This window comes from Phoca vitulina, unplaced genomic scaffold (genome assembly GCF_004348235.1).
Source record: "Phoca vitulina isolate PV1807 unplaced genomic scaffold, GSC_HSeal_1.0 scaffold9, whole genome shotgun sequence".
NCBI lineage: Eukaryota > Metazoa > Chordata > Mammalia > Carnivora > Phocidae > Phoca > Phoca vitulina.
Genome location: NW_022589712.1, coordinates 3,534,178 through 3,551,494, shown reverse-complemented (window position 1 = coordinate 3,551,494; position 17,317 = coordinate 3,534,178). Strand labels below are relative to the sequence as shown.

At 44.2% G+C, this 17,317-nt stretch overlaps 1 protein-coding gene across 4 annotated transcripts in view; it reads right to left on the bottom strand.

The window, feature by feature from the left end:
- PDE10A (phosphodiesterase 10A) overlaps positions 1–17,317 on the bottom strand; it is a 587,662-nt gene that overhangs the window by 331,888 nt on the left and 238,457 nt on the right. For 3 of the 4 annotated variants that reach the window (XM_032407504.1, XM_032407502.1, XM_032407505.1), the window contains exon 2: positions 16,065–16,199. The exons of the other annotated variant lie outside the window; for it this stretch is intronic. In XM_032407504.1, coding sequence (XP_032263395.1) covers positions 16,065–16,113 — 49 coding nt within the window. In that variant the 5' untranslated portion in view covers positions 16,114–16,199. The remainder of the gene's footprint in view (positions 1–16,064; positions 16,200–17,317) is intronic. 4 annotated transcript variants of the gene reach the window in all.

Below are 17,317 nucleotides of genomic sequence, written 5' to 3'. Positions count from 1 at the left end.
CCAATTTTGCTGTGGAGCCCAACTCCTTGGTTAATTCAGATTTTTATTGTTTCAGGGGAATATCATATGAATTCATGAGGTAAGTGAAACATTCAAAACTGCAGTGAATTTTTTAGGAAATGAATAGCAGACACGTCTAATCCTCCGCATTACCATCATGGTTTCTCTTTACGCTGTTATTTAAAAACCTGTACCTATTGTAAAAGTCATTTAGTAATTGATTCTGAGGAACTGATTTATTGGAACAATGCTCCCTGATCGAAAAGGACAGCTTTGTAATCTCCACATCTCGGCGTTAAGTAAATTCATTCTCAGGGTTAATTTTTTTCTGAGGCCAATTAGCTTCAGCCAAGAAGGTAAACTAACACATCCAAGGGCCTTAGTTAATCAGTTTTCAGACTTCAAATAATGCCTGCTCTTCTCATAACGCTCATAAAAGTTTTCAGAAGTTTTTATTTTCCCCCAGCTAACACACAATTATATGAAATCAACTTACTATATGATTTTTCTACAATGTATTCTGAATTTGATAAATCTAGTTTGAAGTAAATATTTTACTTTTAATGGATACAAGTTGAAACATCTCATAAAACCACACAACACTACATGCGATAATGTTAAATAATACATAACTCAAGGCACTACACTGTAATATAAACCAGAAAAAAAGGTGAGTCGTGACAGAATAGGCTTCCTGCCTTTGGGGGCGGTGCACAGGTGTATCTCACTCTAAGTTAACTCCAGACAGGGACAAACTTACAAAATCAGAGAAGTAGAGAATGCTTTTATTCTTTTTAACATTACCCTCGACCTTATAATGAACCAGTTGCCAGGCCACAGGCACCGTGTTTAACTATAGCAGCCGCAGTCCAGGTGAGCCAGGGCGGTGAGGGTAGCCCCCTTGGGCGAGCATGCTGGGAACTGGAGGAGGAGGGACGGACAGCAGGGTGAAGGGGCCAGCAGCAGTCATTTGTCAACGACGGAGCGGAAGTTAGGTCCATAAGCAATACTGTTGATCAAGTGGTGCTGGAGGTTAGAATTCACTGCTTCTCAACCCCACATCCGGAAGTGTCTTGTAACAGCGGCAGGTGGAGGGGAGGCCAGAGAGCAGCCCACGGGGGCAAGAGAGCGGGACGCTCAGCCGGGTCGTCTGTCTTCATTTACAAGAAAGGGGGAGGCTGCGCTCTGCGCTCTCTAAGCTGCTGTCCAGCTATAGGCTTCTCTGAGTCAAAAACGCACCCAGGATGGTTTGGTTTGGTTTGTTGTTAAACTCTCGGGGACAGGGGATGGATGAGAACAGAATATTGACAGTAAGGAGAAGATGCAAAATCAAGCTCCAGAACAAAACCAAACCAAACCTACCCCCGGAGAATGTGAACTCCCTAAAAGCACAATTTTAACAAACTGTGTCAAAGTTGGCGGCTTCTCCCTGCATTCGCCACAGGCCTCCATACGATCAATTATGGGATGTTCCCCCCAGGAATAAATCTTTTATTTGAAAATGAAGTGAATGAAAAATGATGTTTATTTTACAGCCCCATTTCCGTAACACATTTTCCCTTGAAGCAAACAATGTTTCTATATAGAAACATAAACCAGGTTTTTCCCGTAAGAAAAACACCATGCATAATACTAACAGGATGTCATTGAAGATGGACGTCCAGCATGCCAGTGTGAGGAGCTCTGGGCCTCTTTCCTAGTGAAACTGGTGAAGACTATTACAAAACCCCAAACATTTAAAGCTTCTGAAAAAGGTCCTAAGGGCACACAGCAAATGAAGGAACATCTATTCAAGAAAATCTATGGAAATTCCTTAGGAAGGCCAGTGTCTGTGGTATTTGAGCTGAGGTAGCATCTCGGTCCCAGGCTCAGCAGAGAGGAGACATCACTCCAGTGGCTCCTGCCAGAGCACAGGGCTCCCCTCCCCCCAGCTTCCAATCGCACAGCTTTTGTCCCTGGGGGAGGACTTTAGGGTGTCTCATTCTGCTCCCAGCTGCCTGTGTCCCAGGTGAGTGCAGCTGAGAGGTGGTCTCCCTCCTTCTGCCCAAACCCTCCCATGGGACAGAGGCTTGACCTTGCATGTGGCAGGCGGAGAGCGCTGGGCCCAGCTGCCCTCCCCTAGCTGGGAAGGAGTGGTTCCACGCCAGGAAAGGAAAGCAAGGAGGACCCCCGCCTGCCCTCCACACCTCCTATCCCACAAGCACTCAGCTGCTAGAGTGTAAATGTCACTCAGAGAGAAGCTCACCACCATCCCACCCTCAGCCCCAGAGCCCTGGCTCAGAGATTCTACCTGAGGGGAGAAGCAGGCCTAAGCCAAAGAGCTCCTGTCTCTGCCCAAGGCACTGACTTCATCTGCAGCCGGGTCTGGAGAAGTGTAAGCCCAGGGGGCACTCTCAAGAACAGTGGAGGTTGTGGTGAGAGGTAACTGGGGGAACATTCGTGATTTTAATGATGACACAGCCGAGACTACAGCCAGCTAGCCTGCCGGAGGGAACCAGGAAATACGCAGCTGGCAGGAGCCCTCCTAGGGTCAGAATATCAAACATGACCTCAGAAACTTTTCCTTTAAAGGAGCCAGAATTTGACTGGATTAGTTTGTGAAGCAATTTCTGCCCCAGGGCATTGTTGGAAACAACTGAGCAATCAGCCAGCGAGGCCTCAGTGTGGTCTAACAGCTACGTGTGGACAAGGAAAACAGGAAAAGGGCCCCCTGCACCACTGCCCACCAGGGTGACTGCACACCCAGAGCTGTGCCATCTCTCTCTAAGGAGCCTTATCAGAGGCTTGTGCTGTGTGTGTGTGTGTGTGTGTGTGAGAGAGAGAGAGAGAGAGAGACAGAGAGACAGAGAGAGAGAGAGAAAATAGGTGTCACTAAAATAATACAGCCAATGACAGAACAAGAACAAATAAACAAGCAAATATGATAACAAGGCCTGGGCAGACGGAGGATCAGTATAGAGTTACTATATTATCTGAAATATCCAGTTCCCAACAAAAAAATTATGAGGCATGTAGGAAAACAGGAAAGTATAACCCATATCCTGGGGTTGGGGAAGGGGAAGGGGAGGGAAAGCAAAAAATATGCAGGCAGCAGAAACTGCTTGTAAAAATATCCAGACGTCAGATTTAATAAGATATTTCAAAGTAGCCATAAATAAATATATTCACAGAACTATAGGAAACCATGATTGAAGAAGTGAAGGAAGGTGTGATGATGTTGCATCACATAGAGAGTATCAATAAAGAAAGAGAAATTACAGAGAAGAACCAGGTGGAAATTATGAAGTTGAAAAGCACAATACAAATTTGGCTAGGGGCTCAACAGTACATATGAACTGGCAGGAAGAAAAATTAGCAAACTTGAAATAGGCGGATAGAGATTTTGCAAGCTGAAGAACAGAGAGGGAAAAAAAGAATAAAGAAAAATGAACAGAGCCTCCAAGAAACGTGAGATATCATTAAGCACACCAACACACTTATAAAGGAAGTGCCAGAAGGAGAGAAAAGAGAAGAGAAAATATTCAAATTAATAATGGCTAAAACTTCCCCAATTCCTGAAAAACAATAACCAATTATCTACACACTTAGAAAGCTCAATGAATTCCAAATCTGATAAACTCAGAGACCCACAAACAGGCATATCATAGTAAAAATGCCAAATGTCAAAGACAAGGAGAAAATCTTGAAAGTAAGAGAAAAACAACGCGTATCCAAGGGACCCCAGCAAGTTAACGGCTGACTTGTCAGCAGAAACAATGGAGGCCAGAACGCAGTGGAATAACATATCCTAAGTGCTTGAAGGAAAAGGAAACTCAACAAAATTCTACTTCCAGCAACGGTATACTTCAACAATGAAGGGGAAATAGAGACTTTTCTCAAGGCACAAACTGAGATATTTGTTGCTACCAGACCCATTTAGTGAAAAATACTAAAGAAAGTTCTTTAGGCAGAATACTAATAATTCTAATCCACGTGAGCAAAGATCACTGGTAAAAGTAATTGTGTAACTGTAAAAGACATCATAATGAATACTTTTTCTCCTTTGTTGGCTCACCTAAAAAGCAGTTGCATAAAATAACTTTATAAAATAATATGTATACAATGTGTTCTTGGACCTATAACATATAGAAATATAATAGAACCATAATATATTTGCCAAAAACAGCACAAAGGAAATGAGTCGGGGCAGAGCTATAATTGCTAAGGAAATGATGACGGTAAGGTAATAATTATAAGAATGTGTGTTTGGGTTTGTAATACAATAGATGTAATACATATAACAATACCATAAAAGAGGTGGAAAGGGAAGAGAGCTATATAGGAGCAACAGCCCTATATATCACTGGAATTAAGCTAGCATAAATTTGAAGCTGCTCTGGTAAGTTAAGATGTATATGGTAAGTGGTAGAGCAACCACTAAAAAGTAACTCAACAATATAGAGTGACCACTTTACACTGATTAGGATGGCTATTATCAAACAAAACAAACAAGCAAACAAAAACAAAAACAAACCCCAGAAAACAGTGACTGTTGACAAGGATGTGGAGAAATTGGAGTGTCTGGTCATGGCTGGTGGAAATATAAAATGATGCAACTATGCTGAAAAATGACATGCAATTTCTCAAGACTTTAAACAGTTCTACTTCTGTGTATATGTCCAAAAGAAACAGACACAGGGATTTAAACAGACATTTGTGCACCCAGGCTTATAGCAGCATTCAGCCAAAAGGTGGAAGCAACCCAAGTGTCTGCTGATGGATGAATGGATAAACAAATTGCAATGTATACTTTCAATGGAACACTATTCAGAGTGGTTGAAATGCTAAATATTATGTTAGGTACATTTTACCACAATAAAAAAAGAATTGTATCTACAGGGGAAAAGATAAAAAGAAAACATGCCAGTCTTATTCAGTGTCACCATTGCTGCTGAGACCATTGAGTATTGGTTCCTATCAGCCCTTTGAAATAAGCATCTAAGAGAATTATTTTATTCTTCAGGTGTGGCTTTATACAATTAATCTCATGAAGTGAATCCCTCTTTTCCCCCTCAACCCTCCAACTTCCTATTATTAATCCCCCACCCATGTTTCCTTAGTATCTAACTGAATTTTAAGTGCTATGCATGCCTCTCCTAAACACCAAGGAGATTATTTGATAATAACACTAGTTACTCAAGGCTCCTTTGGTTAAGTAGCCACAGGAGAATCAGGAGACTCCTTGGATCTAGTTAGCAATCTCTTCTGTATGCAGAACCACTATGTTGAGCCTTGAATTCTGGTTGCTTTCCCAGTGTTATAAAATAATAAAAACTGGAATAAATAACTTAATAATGGCTACTGCCTGAGGAGAAGGCAGGCAACCTAGACTGGGGCCATTTAGAGAGAATACTACTTGTAATCGTAAATGAGAGACATACCCTGATATAGTAGAAAAAGCAATAGGTTTGAAATCATAAAGACACAAAAACTAGAGTGAAAAGAATCATTAATGAAATTAAAATTCTACATTGGAAAATATTCACTTAGAGGTGCCTAGGTGACTCAGTCAGTTAAGCATCTGACTTCAGCTCAGGTCATGATCTCAGGGTCTTGGGTTCGAGTTCTGTGTCCGGCTCCCTGCTCAGTGGGGAGTCTGCTTCTCCCTCTCTCTCTGCCCCTCCCCTCCACTTGAGCTCTCTCTCTCTCTAATAAATAAATAAAATCATTAAAAAGAAAGAAAATATTCACTCAATGTCAAAGAGTATAGAAAAAAAGAAATAGACAAAAGAGACATGAGATATATGAAAACAAAAATGAAAATGGTAGGCATAAATCCAACAATATTAATAATCACATTGAATGTAAATGGATTAAACAATCCAACCAAAAGGCAGAGATTGTTCAAGTAGACAAAACAAACAAACAAATAAACAAAGAAAACATGACCCAACTATTCATTGTCTACAGAAGACACACTTTAGGTTCAGATACAAATAGGTTTAAAGTGAAAGACTAAAAAAGATGCATCAGGCAAACAGCAACCACAGTAAAGTAAATGGGACTATAATAATATCAGACAAAATATACTTTAAAACAACAACAACAAAATATTCCTAGAGATAAAGAGGGACATTTTATGATGATGTAAAGGTCAATCCATCAGAAAGCTATAACAATTACAAAGACATATGCACCTAACAACAGAGCACCAAAATACATGAAGCAAAAACTGACAGAATTGAAGACAAAATGGAAAATTCAACAGTAATAATTAGAAACTTCAATACCCCAATTTCAATAGTGGATAGAACAATGAGATAGAAGATCAACAAGGAAACAGAAGAATAAGAGTATAAACCAACTAGATCTAACCAATAGGTACAGAACACTCCACCTAATGGCAGCAGAGTATAATCTTCTCAAGGGCACTTGGAACATTCTGCAGGATAGACCATCTGTTAGGCCATAAAACAACCTTAATAAGTTCAAAAGAATAAAAATGATGGAAAGTATTTTCTCTGGCCACAGTGGAATAAAATTGGAAATTTGGAAAACCCACAAATAGGAGAAAAGTAAACAACACATTCCCAAACAACCAAGGAGTCAAAGAAGAAATAAAAGGGAAATCATAAAATACTTCCAGATGAATGAAAATAAAGACACAACATATCAAAACTTATGGGTGCAACTAATGCAGTGCTTGGAGGGAAATTTATAGCTGCAAATGCCTAGACCAATAAAGTGGAATGGTCTCAAAGTAATAACCTAAGCTTCCACCTTAAGCCACAGGAAAAAAGAGCCAACTGCCCTTAAAGAAGGAAGGGAATCACAAGGATTAGAGTGGAGATTACTAAAATGGAGAACAGAAAGACACTATAGGAAATCAGTGAAGTCAAATACTGGAACATAAAGGTTCATAACAACATTATTCACAATAGCCAAAAGGTGGAGATAACCCAAATGTCCCTCAGTTGGTGAATGGACAGACAGGGCATGGCATATCCATAAAATGGGGAATTACTCATCCATAAAGGGCAATGAAGAACTGACACCTGCTACCGCATGGAAAACATTATGCTCGATGAAAGAAGCCAGACATAAAAGACACACACGATGTCATCCCAATCACGTGAAAGTCCAGGATAGGAAAATCGATAGAGACAAAGCAGATTCATGATTGTTTAAGGATGTGGAGGGATAGGGGCAGGGGAGCATGGTCTGGAACGAAAGAGCATGAGGTTTCTTTCTGAAGTAATAAAAATGTTCTAAAATTGACTGTGGTGACGGCTGCACATACCCATGAATATGGCAAAACCCATGGAATTCTGTGTTTCTAATGGGTGAATTATACCTCAAAAAAGCTGTTGCTAAAACATATAACCTCATGAGAGGTCCTGACATCAGCACATACACAGTATGTGTTTATACATAGTACCCTTTTGAGGTAACATCATATAGAATATAAGAAAATCGGGGGGGGGAAGAAAATTAAAATGCCACTTATCACCTAATATATTATATGGACTGGGGATTGGAAAGAATTAGATAGTCAGATTTAAATTTATCTTTTGCTGCAGAGTACATGGTACATCCTATACGGTTTTTTTTTTTTTTAAGATTTTATTTATTTATTTGACAGAGAGAACACAAGTAGACAGAGTGACAGGCAGAGGGAGAGGGAGAAGCAGGCTCCCCACTGAGCAGGGAGCCCGATGCGGGGCTCGATCCCAAGACCCCAGGATCATGACCTGAGCCGAAGGCAACCGCTTAACCGACTGAGCCACCCAGGCACCCCCATCCTATACAGTTTTAAGGATCTTATTTATTTATTTTAGAGAGAGAGAGATCATGTGCATGTGCGTGCACAAGGGGGGAGGGGCAGAGGGAAAAGGAGAGAGAGAGAGAGAATCTCAAGCAGGCTCTGCCCTGAATGTGGAGCCCTACGTGGAACTTGATGCAGGGCTCAATCTCATGACCCTGAGATCATGACCTGAGCCAAAATCAAGAGTAGGACGCTCAACCAACTGAGCCACCCAGGCGTCCCACATCCTATGCAGTTTTACACCTAGTTTTAGAAGGATCATGCTTGGAGTCCAATCGTGCTTGGAATGAAACCCCGTCTTCCAAGTGTATTTAGCAAGTGCGCCATCACAGGAAGTATTTTATCATTAGCTTCTCTTTGCTTTCAAAATAACATTTAAATCATTCAACTTACTAGTGTCCTTGTCCCTCTAGAAGGACCTCTGAGGAAAAGTTACTGTTTAGTATCTATATGAGTCTTTTTCTTAGAGAGAGGGTGAGGGCATCCTGCCGATGATTTCGTAGGTGGATGCCAGTGAGTGGAAGTGACAGGTTTGAAGTGTCTGTTTCGGCGAGGTGGTTGGCAGCAGAGGCAGGGAAACTAGCTGTTCGGCTTGATCTGTGTGACACTGGCATTGTCAGTATTAGAGCCGGGAGGACAGGGACAGGGGTCCCATTTGTAGAACTGAATTCGTTTGTGCCTCACAGGTTAGAGTCACCCAGTCAAATGCCCTGCATCTGTGGACTAAACAGGTCACTCTAAAGCATCGCTCTGTTCCAGGCGGACAGAAGGAATGGTACTTTGTTCAAACAAAGGTGCTGACTTCAGACGTCTGGGAGTGAATGCCTAGGAATACAGGGAAGACACCTCAGTCTCGGGAGGCCCTGTGCTTTCTGCAGTGTGTCTCCTTCCTCCTCTGAGGGTGTGCAGAACCCAAAGGCCAGCAACACAGCGAGTCACTGTCACTAGTCTTTGCATGTTTTCCGGAGACTTCTGGGATTGCTGGCCACGGGCAGTTCTACACCAATCCAAGCTTGGACGGCGCAGTTTTCTTTGATTCTCCAAAAACTGCTTTGTTGAATTTCTAGCATGTTCTGACACTGTGCTTGGTGGTGGGGGTACAGAAGTAAATAAGATAGTTTCTGCCATCATGAAAGTCACAGTCTGGAGAAGGGGGGAGACATAAATAGTTGCAGAATACCAAGAGATTGAGAAGAAAGTATCTCGTTGTCAGGAGGAGAGAATGATCTACTCTTCCTGCGTGTGTGTGTATGTGTGCACTTGAGTGTGTGTGTGCAGGTAGGTTCATGTGTGTGCACGTGCATATGTGTGCACCGGTGCGTGCACACGCGCGCGTGTGTGTGTGTGTGTGTGTATGGAGTGGGCTTTGGGAAGATTTCATGGACTGGAGGCTGGTCTTGAAGAATGACTGCCAGAGAAACTACGGGAGAGAGATTCTGCAAGCGGAGGGTCCTGACGTGCCATAAAGAAGATGCCGTGCGGGGGACCCTCGGGCTGTCTGGCCCTGGGTCCTATAGCTCAGTGCAAGGGGGAGGGCTGGAGGATACGGCTGGGAGGCAGCCTGGGTCAGACCAGCTGTGTCAGGAGTATATGTATACTTTCTCTCAAGTGGCAAACAGTATTTGAGCCCCTGATGGGTGGAGCCACCTCAGGGCCAGGGTCAGGGTTGGGTGAATTCAGAACATGTCCCAAGGCAGAGTCAGCTTTGGGATAAGATCCGTGTGCAATTAAGTGCAAAGGAAAACCATGCAAAGCAGAAAACAGGTACATTTTTAAAATGCAATTTTCCATGAACACCCTGCCCTTTCCCCGTTTCCTTGTGACAGGGACCACGTTTCACTTACAATGAAGCCAGACCATATTCCCCAGGTGCTGGCGTCAATAGGCTTTTTGCCTGAGTAAGGACCTCACAGCCGACCCGAGGGATTGATTCTAATCTCTGGCATGTGGGCGGACAGCATCCCTCCACAACCTAGACGACTAGCAACCACACACTTACGTGGAACGACGCTGCCCTCCTGGGGGACACATACACACAAGCCGGGCAAAGAAGGGGGACATTTTCAGGAACATTTCAGAAATCTACTTGAGTGTCAAGACATGGACGGTTAAGATCCACTAATTCGCCGTGGGAGAGTGGCAGCGGGAAGCACACTTGTGAATGTGCTAAGCTGACAATCATTACAAAATTCAAAGGAGCGGCAAGCGAAACAAGACAAAGGCAGCCATCAGTCATGCACTGGGCAACGAGCTGGCAGCCATCCTCTCCCCCTCAAGATAGCTGCAGCCTCCGCGTCACCCGGGGAAGGAGCACTGCGTCTCCGGCTCTCTCTTTATCTAATCTGCACTGGAAACCCGTGAACACAGGGACTCTGATATTCTCACTCCACAAGATCTAACTCCCAGGCCTGGGACCTGCTCTGGGAAAGGCCAGACACTGAAAGCAAGCAGGTTGATGATAACCCCTTGCAATAATCTCCGGTAACCCCTAAACGCTGGGAAGCCCACTGCTCTTCAACGTGGCCACGCGACCCGAGATACTTCAGACAAATCCAGGGGAGTCTTTTAGAAGTAAAATGCCCATCCTTCACTTACTCACAAAACACCAACTCACTCAGGAGAAGGGAAGATTGTGTTGGGCTGGGAAGGCCAGGTTCTTGGGTTGTTTGCAAACTTGCAGATAATTATTTCTAATCAGACAGAACTGTAACCCCTCCCGGAGTGTAGCAGTGTAACTCAAGCTTTTCACCTTGTCTTACAGCTGATGTGGGGTTTCTGCAGTTGGGATGTGGGGCTGGGCAACTGTTGGCTTCCTGCGGGCATGGTGGCCATGGTGGGCGTGGCGAGCGGGACAAAAGAAATTAAAGCGACACAGATGCTGATCTGATGCTCTTTTGGGAACACAGATACAAAATACTACACATTTGAATGCTCCGAAACCATCCTATTTGCTGTTACTCCAAAGATCATGCTGTACCTTGCTCTTTGCTCTGTGAATCTCGAGCTTAGGCCAAAAGCAATAAAATGGGATTTGACCTTCCACGGGACCCCCCATGTCCCTCTTCTGTACTCCTGACCATCCCTCCTTCCTGTAGCTGCCCCTCACTCCCTCTGGTGCCCTCTCCCCGACCCTCGCGCATGGCCATGGGAAGGCGTGGGGCTTAGAAGCCGACTGGGGCCCATCCAGCCCATGTCTCCCTGTTTTCAAATCCCTTGAGATTCTCTAAGAAGGAGTGTTGGTGGCTAGTCCCACGGCAGTGAGGATGTAATTTCTCACGCCACAAAATCAGATCATCCAGAATGGATGGAGCCATCAGGAGTAGTCAAGTCATGGAAAACACCTTCTAGCATTTTCTCTTACACCCAAACCTACTCTCAACACGCACCAAGGAGGGAGTAAACTCAGCTGCAGCAGTGTCACACACAATATGTTGTCCCTAACAGAGAAATTCCGTATACGCTTGGGAATGGACTCAAGTCCGCGGACTCTGGGCCAGCAAACACCGTGGGTGTTGTTGGCTGAAGTCCCTGAGCAACACCCACTGCCAGATGAACAGACACACACAATGGGAACAGCTTTGGAGGGACCTGCTTTGCTCCTTCAGAGAAAGGGGGAGTAGCATGGTGACCAGGAAAGGGGGGGAGGACAGGGGCACCCACTTCCTTTGTAAGCCAACCAGCACCACCATCGCCCGGTCCAAAAAGGGAGTGGGTGTGTGTGGCCAGGGTAACTTCAAGGAAAGCTGACAGCACAAACAATAGGAATGGAAACTTCCCTGAAACCCTGGCTTTCTCTGAATGGGGTCCTTTCCAAGAAGAGTTCACACAGAGTTTACCCACAGTACCCTATTTGTCACAACTAAAACCCCTTGGAGATGTCTGAGTGCTCGCCATCACACCTGCAAATTCACCATCGTGTTGACTGTTGAAGAGAGAAGAGAAATCAATGTGATTTGATCGACAGCAAAAAAACCTGTTGATTAGGTTTTGTGAACAGGTTTCACAGAACAGGAAATACCCCTGTTTTCAGTCTCTACGAGAAGAGTCCAAGATTAAATACATATACAAAGAGGTGCAAAACCAAGCAGATAAACAGAAACATCTTTGCTAATTGTGTGCTTGACCATCCCACACATTGGGTCAAGGAAGACGAACACGCACACTGTAGAAAAATATAGCCAATTAGCCCCATCCCCTGTTACAGGAAGTCTATAGCCAAATACACAATTATGGTGTATGTCCATGGTTCCCTCACTCTCCACGTTAACCTGATTCCATCTCTGCCTATTAAATCCTCTCCTTGTAAAGGGCATCCCCTTTCTACTGCAGACCCCGCTGTCCTCGTGGCCACATCTCTAGGGCAAACCTCCTTCTCATGGCAGGTGGATCCCCTGCATCCGCAGCGCCCAGCACTACCCCAGCCCCGAGATGGTACCCATGGGGACAGGACTCGGGGATTCCTGTAAAGCTTTCAAAGACAAAACCTTTTAAACCAGGGATGCTGTTTTAGACTTTGTTATGTTCCCCATAGCACTAGCATGGCACCAAATGCAGTGTAGGTCTTCAAAAAATACTTCCTGGGGTGGTATGACAAAGTCCATGAATTCAAGGGATTGTTCAAATAATTTGATATAACATAATTGTGTTATGTCAAATATAACCAACAGTAACTGGACCTTTAGCTGGAAAACTATTCATATACAGCTTCTGGTCGTAATTCATCTGAAATATAAGATGGCTATTATCATTTAGGATATAGATAATTTTGAGGAAAGGCAAGGTATAGAGTCTGCTTTTTAAAAAGATTCCCTAACTTTAAAAATATGACAATTGCCTGTGCACTATTAATATAATAACTAAAGCCATCATTTGCTGAATGATGAAGGCTTCATTTAAAGATTACAAATCTGGGGCGCCTGGGTGGCTCAGTCATTGGGCATCTGCCTTCAGCTCAGGTCGTGATCCCAGGGTCCTGGGATCGAGCCCCGCTTTGGGCTCCCTGCTCAGCGGGAAGCCTGCTTCTCCCTCTCCCACTCCCCCTGCTTGTGTTCCCTCTCTTGCTGTGTCTCTCTCTGTTGAATGAATAAATAAAATCTTTAAAAAAAAAATAAAGATTACAAATCTCATTCATTTGGATTCAAACTGAGATTGCTTATAATAACACGGGTAATGACGAGAGAGAAAGAAGAGCAGACAGGCCCATGCCCCTCTAAGAACTTGGAGGTAAAGGAAATATTCCTGGTACAGAACCCTAATAACATCAGGGATGGAAACACATCCCAGGAAAATTCAGAGAGGGGCTGACATGGAGTAATGGTTTCAGAAACGCACATTTTAGCAATGTGTGGCTCTTCAGAGAGGGGAAGAGATAGAGTCTGGAAAGCAAAAGCATTTCTATCACCAGAAAAATGTTCTCAACCAGGCAACAAGAGTACCTCAGTGATGTTAACTGTGGTCTGGATGAAACACCTTTTAGACAGTTATTTCCCTTTGCTTTCATTCTGTACTCCCTAAGCAACCTTCTGACGATGGGATTGGCTTCTTAGATGTCTCACTATCATGGAAGAGTTTTCCATGGGTCCCAGGCAGGAGCATTCTGGCTCCTAGACAGGGCTTATCGCCATTACAAGTCAATAAATTAGTGTTCTAATAAGCAGTTAAGTTTGCAGTGTGATGTCATGTAAGGTGATTGATACAGTTTCTGATCCCACTCAGCTAAATATAGGGATTGGAACCAGAGTCAAAGTCATTGTCCCATCCCCCCATCCTGCCTCCCATCCTAATGATTCTCTTCGTCCTCAGTGTTAACATTCCTCCCTATTAAAACCTCAAACTATAATTAAATCAATACATTTTGCTAGGAGCTTCCTGGCAACCAAGACAAAAAGGGAAACCTTGGAGGGTAATTAATTCTCATTATCTAATAACAGAATCCTTTGGGAACTAGTATTTGGGATGTTAAAATCCTATCTTCATTTACCATCTAGACTTTAGGGAGAAAAAGACTTGTGAATAACAGTTTTACATGGTTTCATTCAAGGAAAACCAGATTTTTCACAAGAGTTTTTGTAAGATGACACATTCTTCTTAGACTTAACCCCAGGGATCTCCCTATCAGAGTAGGTGATTTAGAACTTACTTAAGTCTTTGAAAAATGTTAACCCTGTAATCCTCTCTAGGGATGCTAGCATATAAATGTTGTGATCCCAAAGCCAGTTGTTTAAAACACAGAAAATATATCCCCATGGAAACAGAAGTCTTATAATTATGGGAATTCCTGGGGGAAGTCCAGAAAAATCCTATTTGATCCTGAATGTGGCTGAAGGGATGCTGACGGTAACCATGATCAAACACCATGTTTGGGTTCCTGGACCTGACCCCACTCAGGGTACTTCAGCGGCTCCCCCAGCCCTGCCCTGGTCCTGCTCCCAGGTGGGGTTGGCACAGATCCCTCCTCTCTGCTCAGAACGAAGTCTCCGGGTGCTCAGGCCCTAGTCAGCACCCCCTGCTCATGGAGGTCCCAAGAGCACTGAACTGGGACTCAAAGGTCTTCCATGGTGTCGGAAGCGAGGCTTCCCTGAGCCTCAGAATTCGAACCCTGCGGTGCTAATTAGGCCACCATTCAAGGATGCCGTGGGGGGTGGACAGCTCCTCAGCAAATTACCAAACAGTCTTGGTTTCAAGGGAATCCTGTTCAGGGCTGCAAAGAACTGAATCACAAATACAATTTTGAAATGGAATTCTTCGAGCCGCCTTTACTGTATTTTTACTGTTTTCTTTCCTTTTTTTTTTTTGCTCTTACATGAAATACTGGTTGGTAGCGGTCAGTTTGATGCTCACCTCTTCTAGGCTCATGGGTGACCTAGGTTTAATGTTTCCTAATTCTTCAAATGCGTGATCTTGCTTTCACCATGTTTCTGTTATAATTCATTCAGGATTTTAGTCCAATCTCTTGCCAGTCTGCTCTATTCCCTTCTCCCACAAATATCTCCTCCATGCCCATGCTAATCTTTCTTTAAATTAAATACCTTTTCCTTTGGGAAGCAGAGTGGTGCTGCCCAGCAGAACATGGTGGTGGAAATCATCTACTTCTGTGCTCTCCCATAAGTAGTCACTCACCACATGTGGCTACCCAATAATGTAAGGACATTTGTATTGGTTTCCACACCGGAATTAAGTTTGACATTGGGATTGAATTATGTGCGTGTGTGTGCATGCAGCTTCCTAGGATCTTTCTCCCTTTAAGGCGTCGGACAGGAGGGATGAGCAGCCCTTCCTATGATCAAGTCTGAACAGAAAGGTGCTGATTTTGCTCTTGATCCTCCCACAGATAGGAGAAAATCTCCCCCTGGCTGTAAGATGTCACCGTTTGCTGCTTGTAGGGTTCTACCAATCTGTCCTGGCCCAGGTTCAAAAACAAAAACAGACAAACCATCTTGACCCCCACCTCCCCTGTCAACTATCACCCACTTCTTTGTTCTTTACAATGAAGCTCATCTACACTTTCTGCCTTCCACAGGGGGCCACGGAATACACCGCCCCTTGAGCCACACTTGCAGCGAAATGGAGCTCTCCACGGCCAATGCAAAGTCCTTTTGGTTTTATAAATATACAAAACCAGACAGCTAAGAGGTTACAAATTTCCATGTTATAAACACACCTAAATACACCAACTTATCTCTTTTCAAGATAGCCACCACCTTCTCTGCATTAGAAACAAAGAAATGCACATTTGTTTTGTATTGAAGGTACTTTACCTCCGAGGTTCTAATAGTCCCATTTCATTAAAAATGTCAAGTAAATTAGGAACTTTTTGCTGGATATTTTGTTTCGCCATAAAAACCATCAGATAAAAGTAATGTAAATGATTTTTGCATTGAAAATGTCCGTGCTTGATAGTGATTAGGGATGTTATTCTTTGTTGTAATATTAAAGTACTAATTTGGCAGCGGTATTAATCAAGAAGGCTCCTGACTTAACTTCAAAAAATAAAAGAGCTAAAAAGCAAGTAAAAAAAAATCCTCAAAATAGAAAAAAAGAAATAAAAGAGAAAAAAGTCATGTGGGTGTTTTAGAAAACTCAGTAAGCCTGCCATTCCCAAACACTATTCTAACATCGAGAACCCCCATATCTTTCCCAGTCCTGGACAGTTTTCTTGGGCACTTTGCCCAGGAGACCCCACTCTGGAGGAGGAGAGGATACGGAGGAAGGGCGAGAAGAGCCCCGAGGGCTGGCGTGGCACAGCAGGGCCCCTCCGTACCTGCTGCATTGCAAGACTCCTCGCTGCCTTCTGCTGGGTCATTGCTCATCTGCTCCCAGGAGTCTGCACTGCTTCTCAGAGTCAGCAAAGCCGGTCCTTTGCTCCCACTGCTAAGTGTGAAGGGACGGCAGCTGGCTGGAAGGGACAATAGGATATGATATTAATGTCGACTACCCCTAAAATGGACCATTATAATCAGGAGCAGGGCTCCCCCTGGGTCTCCAGTAACAGGGCATTTGTGAGATAGGCATGGTCTGACCAGGGCTGAAGCAAATGCCATCATGGTGCGCAAGGGTTGAGAACCACTTTTCTAGATCCATACCCTCAGGGGATCAGCCTGGCAGTGAAACTATGAAGGAGCAGATCAAGAGTGCCCTTTGCACCAGATTCTGGGAAATCACACCTTCCTGGTAGCCGTCCCGCCCCCGAGGCACCCAGGATGTGAATTCACACAAACATTGCTGATCTCTGAACGGCAGAACAGTGGAGAGCATCTTCCCAGTTATTTACCACAAATCAAGAGCAATCTTGTTCCCAGAGGGAGACCTTGTCAACTATCACCCACTTCTTTGTTCTTTACAATGAAGCTCATCTACACTTTCTGCCTTCCACAGGGGCCACGGAATACACCGCCCCTTGAGCCACACTTGCAGCGAAATGGAGCTCTCCACGGCATGCTGAGGTTTTATAGTACTGACCAGGAGGAAAAAAAGTCTTCAGGGATGATAGAGGTTTAATTCAGAAATGTGTAAGTGGAGATGTGGGGCTTAGCCAGCCCCTTTTCACAAAGGTCATGGAAGTTTACTCTCATTAAGGAGGGTGACTAGGCTGGGGACCACTGAACCAAGGGCAGAGGAGCCAGGGGAAGGGCACGGGGACAACAGCAGGGATTCAGGACTAAACAGAGGGTGGCTGGAAGATCAGGCCGAAGCAAAGGAGACCAGAACCATGGCAAACACTGGGGCTTTTAAATGTTCAACCCTGTCGTCCCTGGGCCATGAACAGCAGGATGGAGAGGCGGGGGGCGGAGGGGGCTCCCGTGTGTATTTGTGGGGGTGCAGCTATGAGATAGTGTTTGTGGGCCTCTGTCGCTGTCTGCACCTTTCATGCATGACTGGCAGAAGCCAAATCAGGTCCCAGTGTCTGAAGTGAACAGTCCCATGACAATCGATGGTAAGTCCTACGTACAGATGTCAGAATGCGTTATTGGTGGGAGGATGACTTTTGATATGTAATAAATACTTTGGATTGAA